We start from the raw sequence: 16,688 nt of genomic DNA on the forward strand, positions 1-16,688 counted from the left end.
AAAGAATGAGGCAGTGGCACAGAGGGCCCTCCAATTTTGCAATTGCAAACATTTTTTGTCCAGTGGTATGCAGTGAAATCAAACTAATGAACACCAAATTGCCGTTCTCATTACTTGTGCTACCGACATTTTTGTGTGGATTTGTAAGTGGGAAAAGACGAAGTTCAAAGAAACCTTCCAAAGTAATCCAAGGAACAAAGCGCATACCATACTTGTTTTTCTGGACTTTTGATCTAATTCTGAACAAAGCAGGTGTTTGCGCAAGCCAATTTTTGAGCGATTTAGGAAAATAGCTCCTGGTCACTCAAGCGTGGAAATCTGTTCATGATCACAAGTTTAATAACAGCATGATACTCTAATCAACCCATGTAGGAGAAGAGATTTTCGAAAAAGTTCACAGTTTTATTGTGCAGTTAATTTCCTGACTGTGTATTTTTTTATACACCCTGTAGTGCGGCAATTCTATCATTGCGCTCATCACATTGCGGTCTGAGCAGCAGTGCGGTCGGTACATTGGCGCTGGCTCTGTTGCTAGTCACCCCGTGGTGGAACAGGACAGCTCTCACAGTACCACGGCCCCATGAGTGTTGTGCGATACTACACACCCGTACCGTACCTAACTTGCATTTCCAATGGTCTTGCCAAACTGTAATTCAGTTACACTTGTATACAGCTTCGCCTCTCTATAACTTTGCCTTTTATGTGTTGTGTTATGTTAAGCTACACCTTCTGCAAACCCACATTGAACTTTGATGAAGAGAAATGAGAGCAATAAACCAACTATACACTTTGACAGTCACCCAAACCCCTTGTTTCCCGTAGACCTTTTAATAAAATTGTTGACCCCGAATATCACATCCCGTAGATACTAATAAAGTCCATGCTACAATCGACGTGATAGTTAGGGAACGCAATAATATTAAAAAAAATTCTTTAAAGTTCATTGAATTCTGATGAATTATTATTATCTCCACTCGAAGGGCGTCAATCAGTTTTGAAGGGGGGGGGGGCATAGCCCTGATCAGAACAAATGCAAGCGCGAAGCTCGAGCGGCGTGGGGTCCGAGACCCGCCTGGGGGATCTGAAAAATCTTTTTGGCTACTTCAGCCAGTTTTTACAAATGCTTTTTCAAGCTATACATTTTCATGTTGGCTTTGGAAAAAAGTGGTGGGGGACACTTGATATATACCCCCCCGGAAAGGTGGGGGAGATTTTCCCCCGTCCCCCACCTATTGACGCCCGTGCTAGGTTTACATTTTGTACAAACATCCTCCATGGTACACTGAACCTAACCACAAGCTTATTAGAATTTTTTTTTCCTAATTCTTTTTTCTTTGGCCGCATTATTTCCAAAGAAAAAAATTGGAAAATAAAGCCAAACTGAAATTTCGTGAGAACTTTTTTTAGCGGGTAATCGAATATTCAAAAGTAAGATTTTTTAATCAAATTATTGGGTTTTTAATGAAATTTCACTGGTAATAAAATGCAAGGTCAACAATATTTCTCAAGTCACCTACTTTATATATCAGAGGAGAACAATCAATGTGAGGGCAGCAGGCTACATCAATAATACCTCGGTGTGGGTTTTATATGATGTTGGAGTGCGAAGGACGATGAACCCGAGTTTTGTTTGCCTAGATTTAGGGGCCCTTGTGATACACATATCTACGTCTAGTTAACAAAAGAAGTTAGCGGAAAGATGGCTGCCCGGATGAGTAACTAACGTTACAGTCTCCATTGAGAAGACACGTCTAAGTACGTTAAATGTTTTTCTCAGGCTGGTCCTCAAATCTCTTATAAATTATGGTCCTCTCATGACGTGTAGACAGCCAAACGTAGGCCAACTTTAATACCCGTACCACACGTACAGTAGCTGTTTAATAATAGTCCGATCTCGACCCTACAAGTTAACCTTTTTACATCTGGCCATGGTCGGGTGATGTCCGAATGTTTAAAAAGGTGATTTGTAATATTGTATGTCCAAATGTTAAGGTTTAGTCTAAGTAGCTGTTACCTGGAGTGTGTTAAGTCATTGTGTTATGCCCATTTCAGCATAGGGGTTCAAACCATTTCCATTGGATTTTGAGCTGCCACCATGTCTTCTGCCCTCAATGTGATTGGTTCACACAAATGTGCAGAGGCCTAAACATCTCTTCCAAAGTGGGCCCCTATACTGGAGCCGTTTAATGGAAAACGATGTAAAACTGTAAATAAACAGATACAAAATATTTTGAGTAACAAGGAATAAGTCACTAAGTTCCATAACAATACACAATGAAATGTAGAAAATGCAGAAAGTCTAAGGACTGCAAAAAGTCTATTCTACCTAAAGTACATGTACACACATGTACATGTAGGTCAATGTAAAAGGACACAAATAGATGTAAATACATGTACATGTAGAAAGAGTTCATGTACAAATTAATGGGTAAAAATGCAATGTGTGAGGAATGTAACTATGAAACCTCATAAAAAGCAAACAGTCCTGTGCGTACAGACAGATAAAAGTGCAACATGCACAGTAGTGAAAATGAAGAACACAGGACACAATGTACCGGAAATCTTTGCTTAAACATACTGGTGAAAATGCATGTACATGTCAAATTACATGAACAGGGCAATACTCCATAACACGCTTCAATTTAAAAAGATCAACTTGTGAAGTCAAAGAAGGCAAGATAATTACAGACAGTTCCACAAACAGAACTTACGATAAAACATAACAGGCACTGGCAAGAATGTGTGTATTGTAATTGTATACAAAATACTACGCACGTGAGTGGAGGAGGTGAGTGTGACACTGAGAGGGCTTTATATACCAGAAATAAACCCTAAATTGGACTTATAATAGACTACAGAGGAACTATATATTATAAAGGAAACACAGAAATGGTAAACTTACGGATCGTGCTTGAACAAGGGCTTATAAACAGGTGTAGCAAGTTGTAAAATGTACGAGTGAAGTAACGTGAATGACATGGAGCGGGAAAGTGAAAAGCGATGGTAGAGGGCGCTAGACTAGATTACTGTGGATGAGCAGCCCAAGAGGAGAACTCGAGGCAGAACACTCCCCGCCTGGCATCTGATAGATGTCAAATCTAAAGAACATGATGATAATAACAAACAGCATGGAATACACAGTGAGAATGTAACACATTCATTCTGAGGATGAGTTGCTAGAGTCTCTAGCGAGAAGGAGAATGACTTCAGTCACGGGTCTCAGGAACAGTCTCTGTTCTCCATTACGGATGATTTTTACTTCAATCTTCCTGACTCTGTCATCTCCACTAGGGAAGGTCTTAGTGACCAACCCCATGGGCCATTCAATCCTCTTGGCTTGAGAGTCTTTCATGAGGACGACATCTCCCTGTTGCAAGTTAGGTTTCTCAGTTTTCCACTTGCGGCGTTCTTGTAGATTCATGATGTACTCTCGCTTCCACCTCTCCCAGAACATGTTGGCCAATCTCTGAACGCGTCGCCACTGACATCTGAAGAGATCCTTGTCATCAAACTCACCAGGAGGGACTGGGGGTGTACCGACCTTCTGCGTGAGGAGCGTCGCTGGGGTGAGAATGAATGGAAGGTCGGGATCCGTAGAAACTGGAGACGATGGTCTTGCGTTAATGATGGCAGTCACCTCTGCCATGAGCGTAGTCAAGACTTCATGAGTTAGCTTGCCTGGTCCCAGCTGAAGCAACATGGCGTCAAGGATGCGACGAGCAGTACCGATCATTCTTTCCCAACTGCCACCCATGTGTGAGGCATGGGGAGGGATGAATTTCCACTCACATCTATTGTCTATAAGCAAGCGCTCAACCTGTTCCTTCTGACGTCCTGATGAATTGATGCCAAGCTCTTTGCAGGCACCTATGAAGTTAGTCCCACAATCAGACCTGAGCAGCTTTGACGGTCCTCTCAAGGAAAAGAAACGTCTGAGTGCATTCACAAAGCTGGAGGTGTCCATTGCCTCGATCACCTCGATATGTACACCTCGAGTGGCCATGCATGTAAAGATGACGGCCCAGCGTTTGTTGTTTGCTTGACCTCCTCTTGTTCTACGGGTCGTGACTGACCATGGGCCGAACACATCTAGGCCTACATAGGTGAAGGGAGGGTTGGCACTCAGGCGATCTGGGGGTAAGTCTGCCATGATCTGCTCTTGTTGTTTGCCTCGTAGTCTACGACAGGTAACACAGTGATAGATCAAACTGCTGATGACTCGCTTGCCACCAAGGACCCAGAAGCCTGCTGCTCTCACCGCACCTTCGGTCAAGTGTCTGCCCTGATGGCGTACCTTTTCATGGAAGTGTCTGATGAGAAGTGTGGTGACGTGGCACTTCCCAGGGATTACAGCTGGGTGAGCTTCATCATTAGAGAGCTTGGCCTTTCCCAGTCGACCTCCAACTCTGAGTAGATCATTCTTGTCAAGAAAGGGATGGAGCTTGATGAGTGGACTGGATTTGGAAATCGGCTGTCCACTCTTGAGACTTCTTATCTCGTCTGCATAGACCTCATTCTGCACTGAATGGAGAATCGCCACCTTTGCCCGCTCCAACTGTTCTGGCCTTTGGTGCTGCTGACATTGGTGCCATCCATGACATGAGCTGCCTTTGTCCGTCTGGGAAAAAGAGTCAGCAATGTGGGAGAGTTTTGAAATGGCAGTCTGAAGATCCCTCCAAGAGGAGAAACGTTTGAAGCGCTCACTTCTCAGGCCTGCTTCAGACACAACTGTGGCACAGCTATGTGTAGTCGTCTGGAGTCTGACTTCTTTGTCGTTTTTCGGATGACGCTGCCGATGAGACCTGAAGGGGAGTGGGGCTACCCAACTGTTGGCGTCATCCTGGACAAACTCCTTATTCATGATGGATAGGAAAAGCTCATCCTCGACTGATGCTGCCATCCTGTAATCATCAGGAGATTCTTTGAAGATGTCAAAACCTGCGCTGGCCGACTGTCTCTTAGGAACACACTCGAAGGTCTCGTCTGTCAATGTTTCTTTGACGTGAAGCTTGTTTCTGCATGGCGTCAGGCAGGTAGGCCGGCCGTTGTCCAGTATGCTAGTCTTGTAGGCATGGACTTCAGGCTTGTGTGCTCCGCCAAGGCACACATCTCCAATTACTACCCAGCCCAAATCCAAGCGTTGAGCGTACGGTGCGTCTGGTGGCCCGTTGCACTGGCTTCGAACCTTGTGTGCCTGAATGACGTCTCTGCCTAGCAGCAGGAGAATTTCAGCTGACGGATCTAGTGGCGAGATCTTATGGGCAATGGCCTCTAGGTGAGGGTGATGACTAGCAGCTTCTGGCGTCGGGATTTCGTCCCGGTTGTTGGGGATGGCATCGCACTCAATGAGAGGTGGCAATGAGATGCTGACTTCACCATCCAGCGACTGTAAGGTAAAGCCAAAGGCTCTCCTTCCATGAGTATTTGTTGTTCCAGAGCATGTACGGAGTGAGTACGGGGATGGGTTCCCATGAATGTTAAACATGTCGAAGAAAGTGGATCTTGCAAGCGAATGATTGCTCTGGTCATCAAGCATGACATACACTCTCTTCATTTTGTCAGGTTGCCCTTCTGGATAAATACTGGCTAGGCATATCTTGGCACATGATTTCCCCTGCACACCTTTTCCACAAACCGCTGTACAAGTCGAGGTTGTCAGGGGAGGTTCTGGACGAGCTTTCTCCCCGCCGTGGCTCTCTGCATTGTGCCCGAGATCCTTTTGTGCCCAAGGGGGTGGGCCATCATGAAGGGCTGACACGTGACGGTCACTGTCACACTCTGTGCAATGAATGGCAGCCTTGCACTCTTTTGCCTGATGAGCAGTGGAAGCACAGCAGCGGTAGCAGATGGCATGTTCTTTCAGGTAGGACTTCCTTTCCTCTAGTGGCTTTCCCCTGAACCCACGACATTTTCTAAGTGAGTGAGGTTTCTTGTGGATAGGGCATTGCCTTTCGGGTTCCAGTGGCGTATTTGAGGCAGACGGCGGAGCAGTGGTTCTCTCTATTTCAGTCTTCTGGACGGAAACCGGAACCCTGGGTTTGGATCGGTTAGGTGTAGGTTTGTCATTCACAGATGTGGTCATAAAAGACGGGAGGAGTGAGAAGCTTGGGTCGTTCCTCATCTCTGCTTGTGAGTAGACGAAACTGACAAAAAAGGAAAAAGGGGGGAAGGGAACGCTGTGCTGTTCCTTATACATCGAGCCTTTTGTCACCCACTTCTCTTGAAGGTAGTGTGGAAGTTTCTGGACAATTGGATTTGTTCCTCTGGCTGTATCTAGGAAATTGAGGCCAGGCAATTTACCTTCGAGTTTTGCCGCCCGAACTTCAGTGAGAAGATCCGCAAGCTCCTGTAGTTTCGTGTATTCTCTGTTTCCTATCTTAGGAAAGTTCTCCAAACGTGAGAAGAGAGATGCCTCAATGGCCTCCGGAGACCCGTATTTCTTGTCGAGCCGTTGCCAAACCAAGTTCAAGCCAGCCGACGGGTCGTCGATGTGCACAGCTCTGATCCTGGTGGCATGCTGTAGGGACTCCCCGCCAAGCCATCTGGTGAGTAGGTCCAGCTTCTCACTAGGTTTCAGGTTCAAGCCTTGTGTCACATTGTGGAAACTAGCTTTCCACGCCCGGTAATTCTCTGGCCGGTTGTCAAAAACCTTGAGCCCAGCTGTGAGCAGGTCTCGACGAGTGAGGTGGGCCGTGAGATCTGAAATATCTGAACGACTGGGTGCGGGTCCATTAGTCTGGCCCCTGTTGTCGGCATGACAATGTTCGGCCACATTTGTCAGGTAGGAGGGGCGTGGAAAGGTCATTGCGACAGTTGTTTGAGGGGCTTGGGCAGAGAAGCTTGGAAAGTTCTGCGGAGGATGCGGCGGAGGGGCCTGAGACTCAATGGTGATGCTTTCCGGATGCAACTGTCCGTTGAAAATGGGGGCGGCCTTCGAGCCAGGTTGCTCAACAGGGGGCTCTTGGCGACGGTCAAAATGTGAGTCGATATACTCTTCTGTGCGTCGTGCCGGTTCAGCCGAAGGTGCAAGGGGGTTGCTGACAATGCTTGCTCCATCCTTGATGGCTTCGGCCTCCGCAGCTGCCTCCAGTGTCTTGGCGGCAGCTAATGCAGACTCAGCTTCGCCTTCTTCTTGCAAGGCAGTCAACATGGCGTCCAAACGTGCACGTTCCACTTTCATCTCGATCTGACGTTTGGTGTAGTCAGCTCTCGTGCGTGCGGCCTCTGCTTTAGCACGTGCCTCTGCTGCAGCCAAGCTGACGTGAGACCTTGTAGATCGTCGTGAAGCGGAAGATGACGCTCCACACTCTGAACGCACTTCCAGGTTCTGCAAGTCACTGGATCCTTGGGCAGACGACATGGTTGTTACGTAGCACCAGTCAATGGGGGAAGCTCTTGAAGTGAAGTGTCGATCCTTTTACTCTTATGCCCTCAATGTGATTGGTTCACACAAATGTGCAGAGGCCTAAACATCTCTTCCAAAGTGGGCCCCTATACTGGAGCCGTTTAATGGAAAACGATGTAAAACTGTAAATAAACAGATACAAAATATTTTGAGTAACAAGGAATAAGTCACTAAGTTCCATAACAATACACAATGAAATGTAGAAAATGCAGAAAGTCTAAGGACTGCAAAAAGTCTATTCTACCTAAAGTACATGTACACACATGTACATGTAGGTCAATGTAAAAGGACACAAATAGATGTAAATACATGTACATGTAGAAAGAGTTCATGTACAAATTAATGGGTAAAAATGCAATGTGTGAGGAATGTAACTATGAAACCTCATAAAAAGCAAACAGTCCTGTGCGTACAGACAGATAAAAGTGCAACATGCACAGTAGTGAAAATGAAGAACACAGGACACAATGTACCGGAAATCTTTGCTTAAACATACTGGTGAAAATGCATGTACATGTCAAATTACATGAACAGGGCAATACTCCATAACACGCTTCAATTTAAAAAGATCAACTTGTGAAGTCAAAGAAGGCAAGATAATTACAGACAGTTCCACAAACAGAACTTACGATAAAACATAACAGGCACTGGCAAGAATGTGTGTATTGTAATTGTATACAAAATACTACGCACGTGAGTGGAGGAGGTGAGTGTGACACTGAGAGGGCTTTATATACCAGAAATAAACCCTAAATTGGACTTATAATAGACTACAGAGGAACTATATATTATAAAGGAAACACAGAAATGGTAAACTTACGGATCGTGCTTGAACAAGGGCTTATAAACAGGTGTAGCAAGTTGTAAAATGTACGAGTGAAGTAACGTGAATGACATGGAGCGGGAAAGTGAAAAGCGATGGTAGAGGGCGCTAGACTAGATTACTGTGGATGAGCAGCCCAAGAGGAGAACTCGAGGCAGAACACCATGCTTCCACCATGGCATGCTCTGCGAGTAGGCTGTTTCAACAGTTTACCACCACTCTCAGACCAAATGACGTACATGTAGATTCAGATGACATTGCCTCTTTCCTTAATTTCTAACATGCCTTACTTCCTTGACCTTGTTTTTGTGCTAAGTTGTAGTGGCTGTGTATGCACTGTACTACATGTATGTGGCCCCAGACGGTCAACTCGTTTGAGGATAGAGGAAACCATAGTCTCCTTGTTGTTTCCAGAGTGCCTTTAATTGGTCTTTATGCGATTTATCCCTCAGCTCAAGGTAGAATTATTTTTGCACATCACTCTTGGTTGAGCAGTTTCCAAGTTTCTTGTGCAGAAAACTCATTTACTGTCCTCCATCAGGAAAAACTAAATAGCAATCTTTTCTTGCATGTATGGTACATGTAGTTGAAGGTGTATGTGTTGGAAGATCTAGATTAATGTGTGGAGGGCCTTACGATGGCTCTTGCTGGGATGACTACAAGTAGATGACTACATACATTGTGGAAGATGTTTACGCATCCCCCTTTATTTTGTAAGTGAAAGAAGATCCTATTTCAATGCACGGATCATAGCTGATGGGCCGTAGGCCATGATGTAGTCATAGTCTTTGTCTGAGCACAAATCTCACTTCCCTATGTTGAACAGCTTTGATATGACTTCCTGCATATAAGGATCCAAAGCGGCCAAGGAATCTGGGGTCCTGACAAGTATGGTACATGTACGTGTAAGCCTCGGACTTGGGTCTCTTTGAGCAGTTGCAACATAGAAAGCTTAAACTTGGTTCGCAAAGGAAGTAATCTTGTTGATGTGTTGGTTCCATCTGAGGTTGCTACATATTGTGATGTCAACGCATCAAGGATACATGCACATGACTGCTGCTATCCTGACGATGCAAATTTGGAAGTGTGAAAAACTTCTGACCAATGAGATGCACGTGACTGTAATTTTCTGGTCACTCTGTCACAGCCTTTTACTGCAGGGAGAACTCTTGTTAGCCTTTCTGAATTACTTTTGAGTAATCTGCAGTGGTGTAAATTTGTACCGGAAATGGGGGGGATGGGGAAAAGTGGGGGGATGACATGCTCAGCCATGGATATTTGAAAAGTGGCTTGGGAGGATGACACCGTATGACACTTTATAGAGGTCCAATGTTCGTGATACTGATGTACATCTGTAAGAATGAAACATTTGTGGCATTTTAAAATTGTTTTTCCTTTTTGAATGATATCGAATGCATTGTAGTGTTGGGAAGTCCAAAAAATTCTTCACAATCTGCTTGAATTTTTCGCTTACCACAAAAAGTGGGTGTGGGAGGTGATGATTCAATAGCTCATCCCCCCATTGGGGGGATATATATTTTGGGCTACTTTATCGAATGCCATTCTGTTTGCTTTCTGTTATGAAGTGCAGAAGCCAGGTCATGTACAATGTATTGTCTTGATGAGCTGGGATTCACAGGAATGTTTAGTACATGTACGCAATCCATTTTCTTCTGCTTAGAGTGGTCATATGTTAAAGTGTTAAATATGTTCTATGAATTTGCAGCATACTCTACATGTATTATCGTCAGCAATATAAATACTGGTCAGTATTTATCTGTTCAATCTCCTTTTTTGAAGATGGAGCTGATGTTGACTCTTCAGTCTTTTGTTAGGATACACATGTCTAGTGAACTCAAATATGGATAATTCCAGAAATTTGGGGTCCATTTTTTTCTTGTCCCTGTCACATCTGACATATGGTTTTGTAAGTTTAAAACACATTTTCTAAGTTCCATGAATCAATGTAGAGTACCTGCCAAACAAATAGTGATAGTTTTAAATCAATTCCGTTGATATTTTCATGTCAAATAACAAAGGTCAGATGTAACAGGGACACAAAAATCTCACATTTTTAGACCCCTAATTTCTTACCCATATGTAGGTGAGGTCTGGAGCAATTTCAGATGCACACTCCTGCAGTATGTAAGCAGATAGATTGTACGGGCCTGCTGTTTTGTTGGACTGCAGTTGTGCAAGAAGTTTCTGCTCTGTCAGAGTGTGTATGGCAAGTTCTGGCACAGTTGGAAAACAATACTGTCCAATCATGGCATGTTTTCAGTGTATTGTTGAGCGAACACTTTCCTAAATTGGTCATTCAGGAATTCAGCTGTCTGCATGCTTCCAGAAATCAGGTGTACCTTATCTCTAATAGCGCAATAAAATATCTAGAAGCTCTTAGACGTTGCTTTGCAGAATTTGTTTCTCGTATCTCCTGTATTGTCATTTATGTTTCTTTCCAGAGGATTTAATACCTCTCTTTATCCTCTTGGCATTTAGTCTTGTACTAGTTGTTAGTTTGTTGCTTGCATTTGTGTAGTCTCTTAATGTCTTAAGTGATCCATGGTGGCTGTTCACCCTTGGTGATGAGCTTTAGTGGGATGAACTTGTCCATTGCCTCAGTCAAGCCAACTCTGAAGTCAAACCAAACAATCTGCAGGGTAATCATGTTTGTCATAAAGGATGACTATGTGACCAGCCAGTTTTGACTTTAGTCACTTCCTTCAGGCTGTTTGATGTCAGCTTTCCTATAGAAGTAAATTTTCTTTGGGTTTTGCTGAATCTTGCAGGGTTTGTTGTTAACTGTGACAAGAAGTAAACCATTGTGATCACTCATACCGGGCTACACTGTTGAACATGTATTCACCACAAGGGTAGGATAGGGTTTATCATGAGAAACAAGTCCTAAATGTTGCCCATAAAGGAAGGGGCAAGTACCATTTGTTCATCATGAATGATATTGATAAAATCATGCTCTAAACTAGGTTTTTATCTTCCTGGAATGGTTGACATAGTGCATGTACTCTAGTTGATGCTAGGGAAATTGAAGTCACCCCAAGCCATACAAGTACGTGCTGACCTTTGGATGGATCAGTGTTATCCAATAATTGGCACAATTACTGTAAATACTCATATTCTTGGAGGTGACTAGACTGTGGCCTGTAGAAAGTGTCGAAGACTGATCCATTAGCCATGTTAACACACACCTTTAATGTTTTCCCTTTGTGGATTCATTATTTTGTTTCAGGTTGGTACTTTATATGTATCTGGATGAAGCAAGGAGGGTTACACTGTTGGATGAAGCCAGGAGATAGTGTGGAGGGTATACTGTTGGATGAAGAAGATTCAGTTGACTGTTTCTTGCATATGTGGGCCATGTTACAGGCTGGATAGTATGTAAAGATTTTAGCCCCATGATGTGCGACTAAAGCTAAGAGTTAAAATGCCACTAGTGACAGTTATTGTCATTGGTGCAGGGCAAAGGGGGAGGATGTACAGTAACTATGCATTGGACTTCCCTGAAAAGCTGAAGGTATGTTGGCAACCAATGACATGTATAGCATTGGTCTCAATAGTACGTACAGTTTGGACCAGAGTCATTATTTTAATAATGTAGTGATTCAAGTTGAGTCAAGTCATTGTAATAAAGTGACTTAAATCAAGTCATTTGGCTAAAAAGTGTAGTCAAGTATTTCGCCCACGACTCCCAACTCAGTTAGGGGTCATCCAAAGTTTTCTACATTTTCACAGTAGTACACAGAGTACTATTTTTCAAGGCCCCCAATTAGTACTTATCAACATTATTCTTTCGGTATCTTGAGTTATTCACAAACTCCCGTACTCACTACATTGTTGTAAAGTGCCCATTATTAAGCATACAGATGTGCATTTTTGAAAACCTTCATGTTCAACCTTCATAAAGAGTTTCAATATGAAAAAACATTATTTAGACGCATAGTTGATATTGAAACATTTTTCTCATCAGAGATGATCTCATGCTTGTCCCCGGCACCAGGACAAAATTATGTGGGTAAATATGGATACAGCATTGGGAACGATGCACCACAGTGTCAAAGGTTATTTAGTACACATGTACTGCTGGCATGTCACGCTGTGTGCTTGCACTCATAGGCTGGGCTTCACGTACATTGTAGATGTAGATGTACACACACCTGCAGCATTCACATCATATCAATGTGGTATGTGCTGGGCCGTACCATGCATCACAGCGGATAGGCCTACAGTACCTGGAAAGTACATGTATGTACACGTACATAATGTACATCCATCAGAGCCAGCTTTCAGCATGCGACTGGTGATTACATGTAATGCTTGCTTTTTCTTGATTTTCTCGTTTTACATATACAGTGTAAATAAGAATACTACAAAAAATCAACATCTTACTAGACCAAAAATGTTGTATGTGGTTTATGACCCCCTCCCCATTTGTACGCTTTGTTGACTGAGAAAATGTTGAAAACTTTGGACGCCCCTAAGGGGTGCCAATATTTGAACACAATACAATAAAAATGAGAGCAAGTTTGTTTTTGTTTTTGCAGTTTTTAATTTTCTTTCTTGGTTTCTATGTGGTTACACCACATGTTACCTCTGATGATGATATATATCGTGAACATTATAAACTGCCATTTCTTTTAAAATTTGCTTTTATTTTCGGGACTTGAGTCTTACTAACTTTCACTCGAGTTATTTACCCATTGAGACCCGAGTCACATTGCCAAAAATTGTGACTAGAAATGGACTCGAGTTGATTCATTGACTGGCATCATTGCAGCTCTGGTTGGGACTGTCTCATGGTTGTATGTCAAGTGTAGTTATGTACGTACTGTCTATAGTTAATTACTTTTTAGTAATGTGTTTATTTTTCGTGATGGAAAACACCTTACTTTTGAGGTACTTTCACAGACAATCAAATCATTTAAATCATTTGAGTACTGTACATGTATACTGGAAGCTGAATCTATTGGAGCTTCTGTGATGGAATTTTAGTGCCCCTTATTTTTTTCATGTTTTTGTGAGGTGCCATGAGTGAAAAAATTTGTAAAGAAATTATTTAGTTATTGCGTAATTTTGCTTTCAAACTAATTTATTCATACATAATTGATTGACATACATGTAATGCATTTGGTCTGAGAAAGTTTTTATATGTAAATAATTGTAAGTTTCAATTATATAATGGAATTGTGAAATAAATAATGAAAATTGTATGCAACTTACTAACATTAAGACACATCTGAATTGGTGTCATTATATTTGAATAGTTAAACTGACAATTATTTACATATAGTTTTATTTGACGAAAGGTTATATGAAGTTATATAATGAATACATTTAATTATGTATCAGTCATTTGGTTTAATAATATTTTACTCATGGCACCTTTTCTACATTGACTGAATATTCACATAGTAAAATTTTACACAAATTTGTACACTGTACACAATTATGGCTTGATTAATGAGGTTCTGTCTTTAGGTCTGCATTAAAGAGCTTACTTCAAGGTATATACTGTACATGCACACTGAAACCACTTCAGAAGAATGACACAAGAAATACTTCTCTATGTGCACTATTATTCTACTCCTGAATGCTTGTTTGCTTTGTCATGGTGATAAAAGGTTGTTGGAGTTGCTGATCCCAACATCGTAGCACGAAGTCATCTGCAGAAAATTCACAACATTCCCGATGATAGACTGTATGATGGTAATATAACTAATAGATCATACACAGGCAAACTATCTTACATTGTACTTGAAAGAACTTTCAGATTTGGGGGGAATTAATGAAATACACTATAATTTCAGCCCAGACTGATTGTTGACATTGTTGTCATGCAGTGGAAATAGAAGCAAGTTGCCAATAATTCATCTCTTTGAATAGGATAGATGCTGATACGGGCCATGCATGTTTCAGTCCCTGTAATTAGTGATTGTAAAATGTTTGTGTAGGCATGGCTGTACTCATCAGGGAATGGTCGAATGTGTACATTGTGTGTTAATATAAATAGTCAATCGCAGATGAATGTACATGAAGGTGGCATTTACATTTGTTAATCCATTTAAATTGTCTTATATTGCAGATTGGACCAAAATAACAGCACAAGACAAGTTTGCTGATGCTGTCATTATCTCAACTCCAGACCATCTTCACAGAGTAGGAACACATTGCCTTGTACTACACTGTACTATTCAAACATGCAATTGAATTTGTTACTTTGGTTTATATGCAAATGATATTCTTTAATTTTGCCTCAGTGATCTTTAAGAGGACCAGTTATATGCACAGTGAAAAGCAAGTCTTTTTATCGGTAGGGAAGTGAATGCATGAAGTACATGCTGGTGTTTTCCTTTTAAAAATTATGTTCATAAAAAATTTGGATAACACTTCCCACAATTTTGTGGTGGATTCATTCTTCTTTTTTACTTCTACGTTGGCACTTGGCAAAGTCCCATAGTGGGATATCATGCCAAGGGTCCATGTAAGACCGATGAACGTCTACATGTAGGTTGTACTGGGGTTGTTTTGAAATAGGAATATGCAGCAGAGGTGACTGATGCAGGGAGGTTATTCTAAGAAGGTACTGTTCGACGGAGCAAGTAGAATTTGTAGATACTCGTGTGAGTATGAAATATGGCGATACTTAAGCTGATGATAACCGCATGTTCCTTTGATTGCTTGGAGTTAAAAAATTATGTGGGCTAAGAGATGGTTGTTGGTTGTTGGAGATACAGTAACATATTGGTTGTCTGGTGTTTCTTTGACGAGTTGTAGTGACTGCCATTTCAATTCTTCAATTATTTAAGACATGCTTTCCTTAGGATGGTATTTATTAAGAGCATACCTCGCAGCTCTTTTTTAACTAGCGTCTATCTTGTTGATTCAGATGTTGATTTGTGCGTATGGGTCCCATATACAAGTGCAGTATGTTAATTTTTGTGTAAAGGTCCCATATACAACTACAGTATTCCAGTCCTGGAATCTTAGATAGTAATCTTAATGGACACACCATGGAAAATCCACAGAGAATTCCCTGTCTGTGAAATCAAGAGGAGCATGGTATGATGCAGATTAAAAGAGATCAATGTGCGATCACAAAATGTGGAATGGCAATACCATACTGAAAGATGATGAAGAAAATAGCACAAAAACAACAACTTTTAACAGCTTGAAGAAGATCAGCAAGTTTCTCCTTCAGTTAGGGGCAATATCAAAACAAATATAAAAAGTGTATAAAAAGAGGATGATACAATGAAAGCAGTAAAAATGAATGAAATGTTTCAAAATTTACGCAAAAAAATGGAATGATGTTCAATGGTCTAGTGTCCCCATAATGTACCTGGAAAGGTATTTTGTAAAATTTTTAGTCAAAATGTGTAATGAGTTTCAATTGTGTAAATGCTAATTGCTTTAGATCAAGCAACTAACTTGACTTTGATTTTTTTGCTTTTCTTTTTCTTGAATTTAGGACCCGGCCGTTGCATGTGCTGTGGCAGGATATCACATCTTGCTGGAGAAGCCTATGGCAGTGAGTATCTAAGTGGCGACTATTCTCAGATATCACTAGCAATAGAATTCTATGCATACACATTTTGTTGAATGTTATGGGGACAACAATTTCAATAACATGTAAAACACATAAACTTGAGATGAAAATGCGTAAAACAATGAAACTATGAACTTAGCATATTCAATCGTGAATCTCAAACACAAAAGAAGAACTTTTAGACAAAGACAAGCAAGGAAGGAAGGAATCGACCTGGCTTCATTGTAACAAAAATTTTTGATTTGTGTTTTGGAAATGTTTACTTCCAAAACGCCTCACATTGAAGAAATAGAGTTTAAAAACCGAAATCCCAGAATCTACATGTATTTTGGTACAGTTATAATGATCGTGCACTGTGTCTATGGGCAAATACATGTAGTGATGTCCCTCTAGTTGTTATGGTATAAAATGTTACTCAGAATTCGATTGGTAGGCTTTTAGATAGGTCATTTAGCATGTACTTGTACATGGAAATCCAGGCTAGACATATTTTGGAAGAACAAGCGAAGTGAGGCTACAATCAAACATTGACAAGGCAAAGCAGTCAATTGATCTGTCACAGACAAATCTATGATTTATTTAGTTATCTTTGACAACAGTTATTCATCTCTATCACCCTAATGGGCTTCCTCAAGTACTAGCTTATTTAAAACAATGCACGTACATTGAATGTTTTCCGAAAACTTTCTTTAAACAGTTGCTTTTGAGAAAAGAACAATGGAAATGTTGAAGAAAACTCCACAGATGAGTAAAACTTGACTACCAGAGGGCCAACTAATCCATTGAAACTGAGAAGTGATGAAACGCTTGATCGGTTTATTTCTGCATCATAATTGTTTGGTGAACAAATCCCATGTTAATGAGGATATTGGATCATAGTATTGGTAGAAACATAATTG

General features: G+C 41.4%; 2 protein-coding genes across 11 annotated transcripts in view; one reads left to right on the top strand and one right to left on the bottom strand.

Annotated features, from left to right (window-relative positions):
* The first annotated feature begins 1,540 nt into the window (after positions 1–1,540).
* LOC110985124 (uncharacterized) overlaps positions 1,541–16,688 on the top strand; it is a 35,854-nt gene continuing 20,706 nt past the window's right edge. Inside the window, exons 1-5 of one of the 9 annotated variants that reach the window (XR_002598936.2) lie at positions 1,541–1,755; positions 11,476–11,760; positions 13,865–13,949; positions 14,326–14,399; positions 15,712–15,771. Coding sequence is in view for 8 of the 9 variants with exons in the window: in XM_022245913.2 (XP_022101605.2) it covers positions 11,671–11,760; positions 13,865–13,949; positions 14,326–14,399; positions 15,712–15,771 (309 nt within the window). In the remaining variant the exon portion in view is untranslated. Of the gene's footprint in view, positions 1,756–1,808; positions 1,960–7,863; positions 8,464–8,487; positions 8,687–11,475; positions 11,761–13,864; positions 13,950–14,325; positions 14,400–15,711; positions 15,772–16,688 lie in introns of those variants that run through there. The other 8 variants (XM_022245913.2, XM_022245915.2, XM_022245914.2 and 5 more) reach the window with 8 other exon arrangements.
* LOC147796426 (uncharacterized) lies at positions 2,150–8,361 on the bottom strand. Of its 2 annotated transcripts, none has more exons than XR_015427955.1 (2): positions 2,903–7,838; positions 2,150–2,204 (listed from the first exon to the last, which is right to left on the bottom strand). XR_015427955.1 is itself a non-coding variant. In XM_087147093.1 (2 exons), the coding sequence occupies exon 2, from the start codon at positions 7,358–7,360 to the stop codon at positions 3,158–3,160; it is 4,203 nt and encodes a 1,400-aa protein (XP_087003219.1). In that variant the 5' UTR covers positions 7,361–7,527; positions 8,226–8,361; the 3' UTR covers positions 2,150–3,157. The 2 variants fall into 2 exon arrangements, 1 of the variants encoding a protein (XP_087003219.1); XM_087147093.1 differs by adding an exon at positions 8,226–8,361 and having other exon boundaries at positions 2,150–7,527.

Source organism: Acanthaster planci, linkage group LG16, assembly GCF_054643075.1.
Source record: "Acanthaster planci isolate LZ-2023a linkage group LG16, COTS_SCS, whole genome shotgun sequence".
NCBI classification, from domain to species: Eukaryota; Metazoa; Echinodermata; class Asteroidea; order Valvatida; family Acanthasteridae; genus Acanthaster; species Acanthaster planci.

Bases quoted from the DNA above. Each gene is read 5' to 3' on its own strand.
- LOC147796426 (XM_087147093.1), bottom strand. From the start codon at position 7,360: ATGTCGTCTGCCCAAGGATCCAGTGACTTGCAGAACCTGGAAGTGCGT.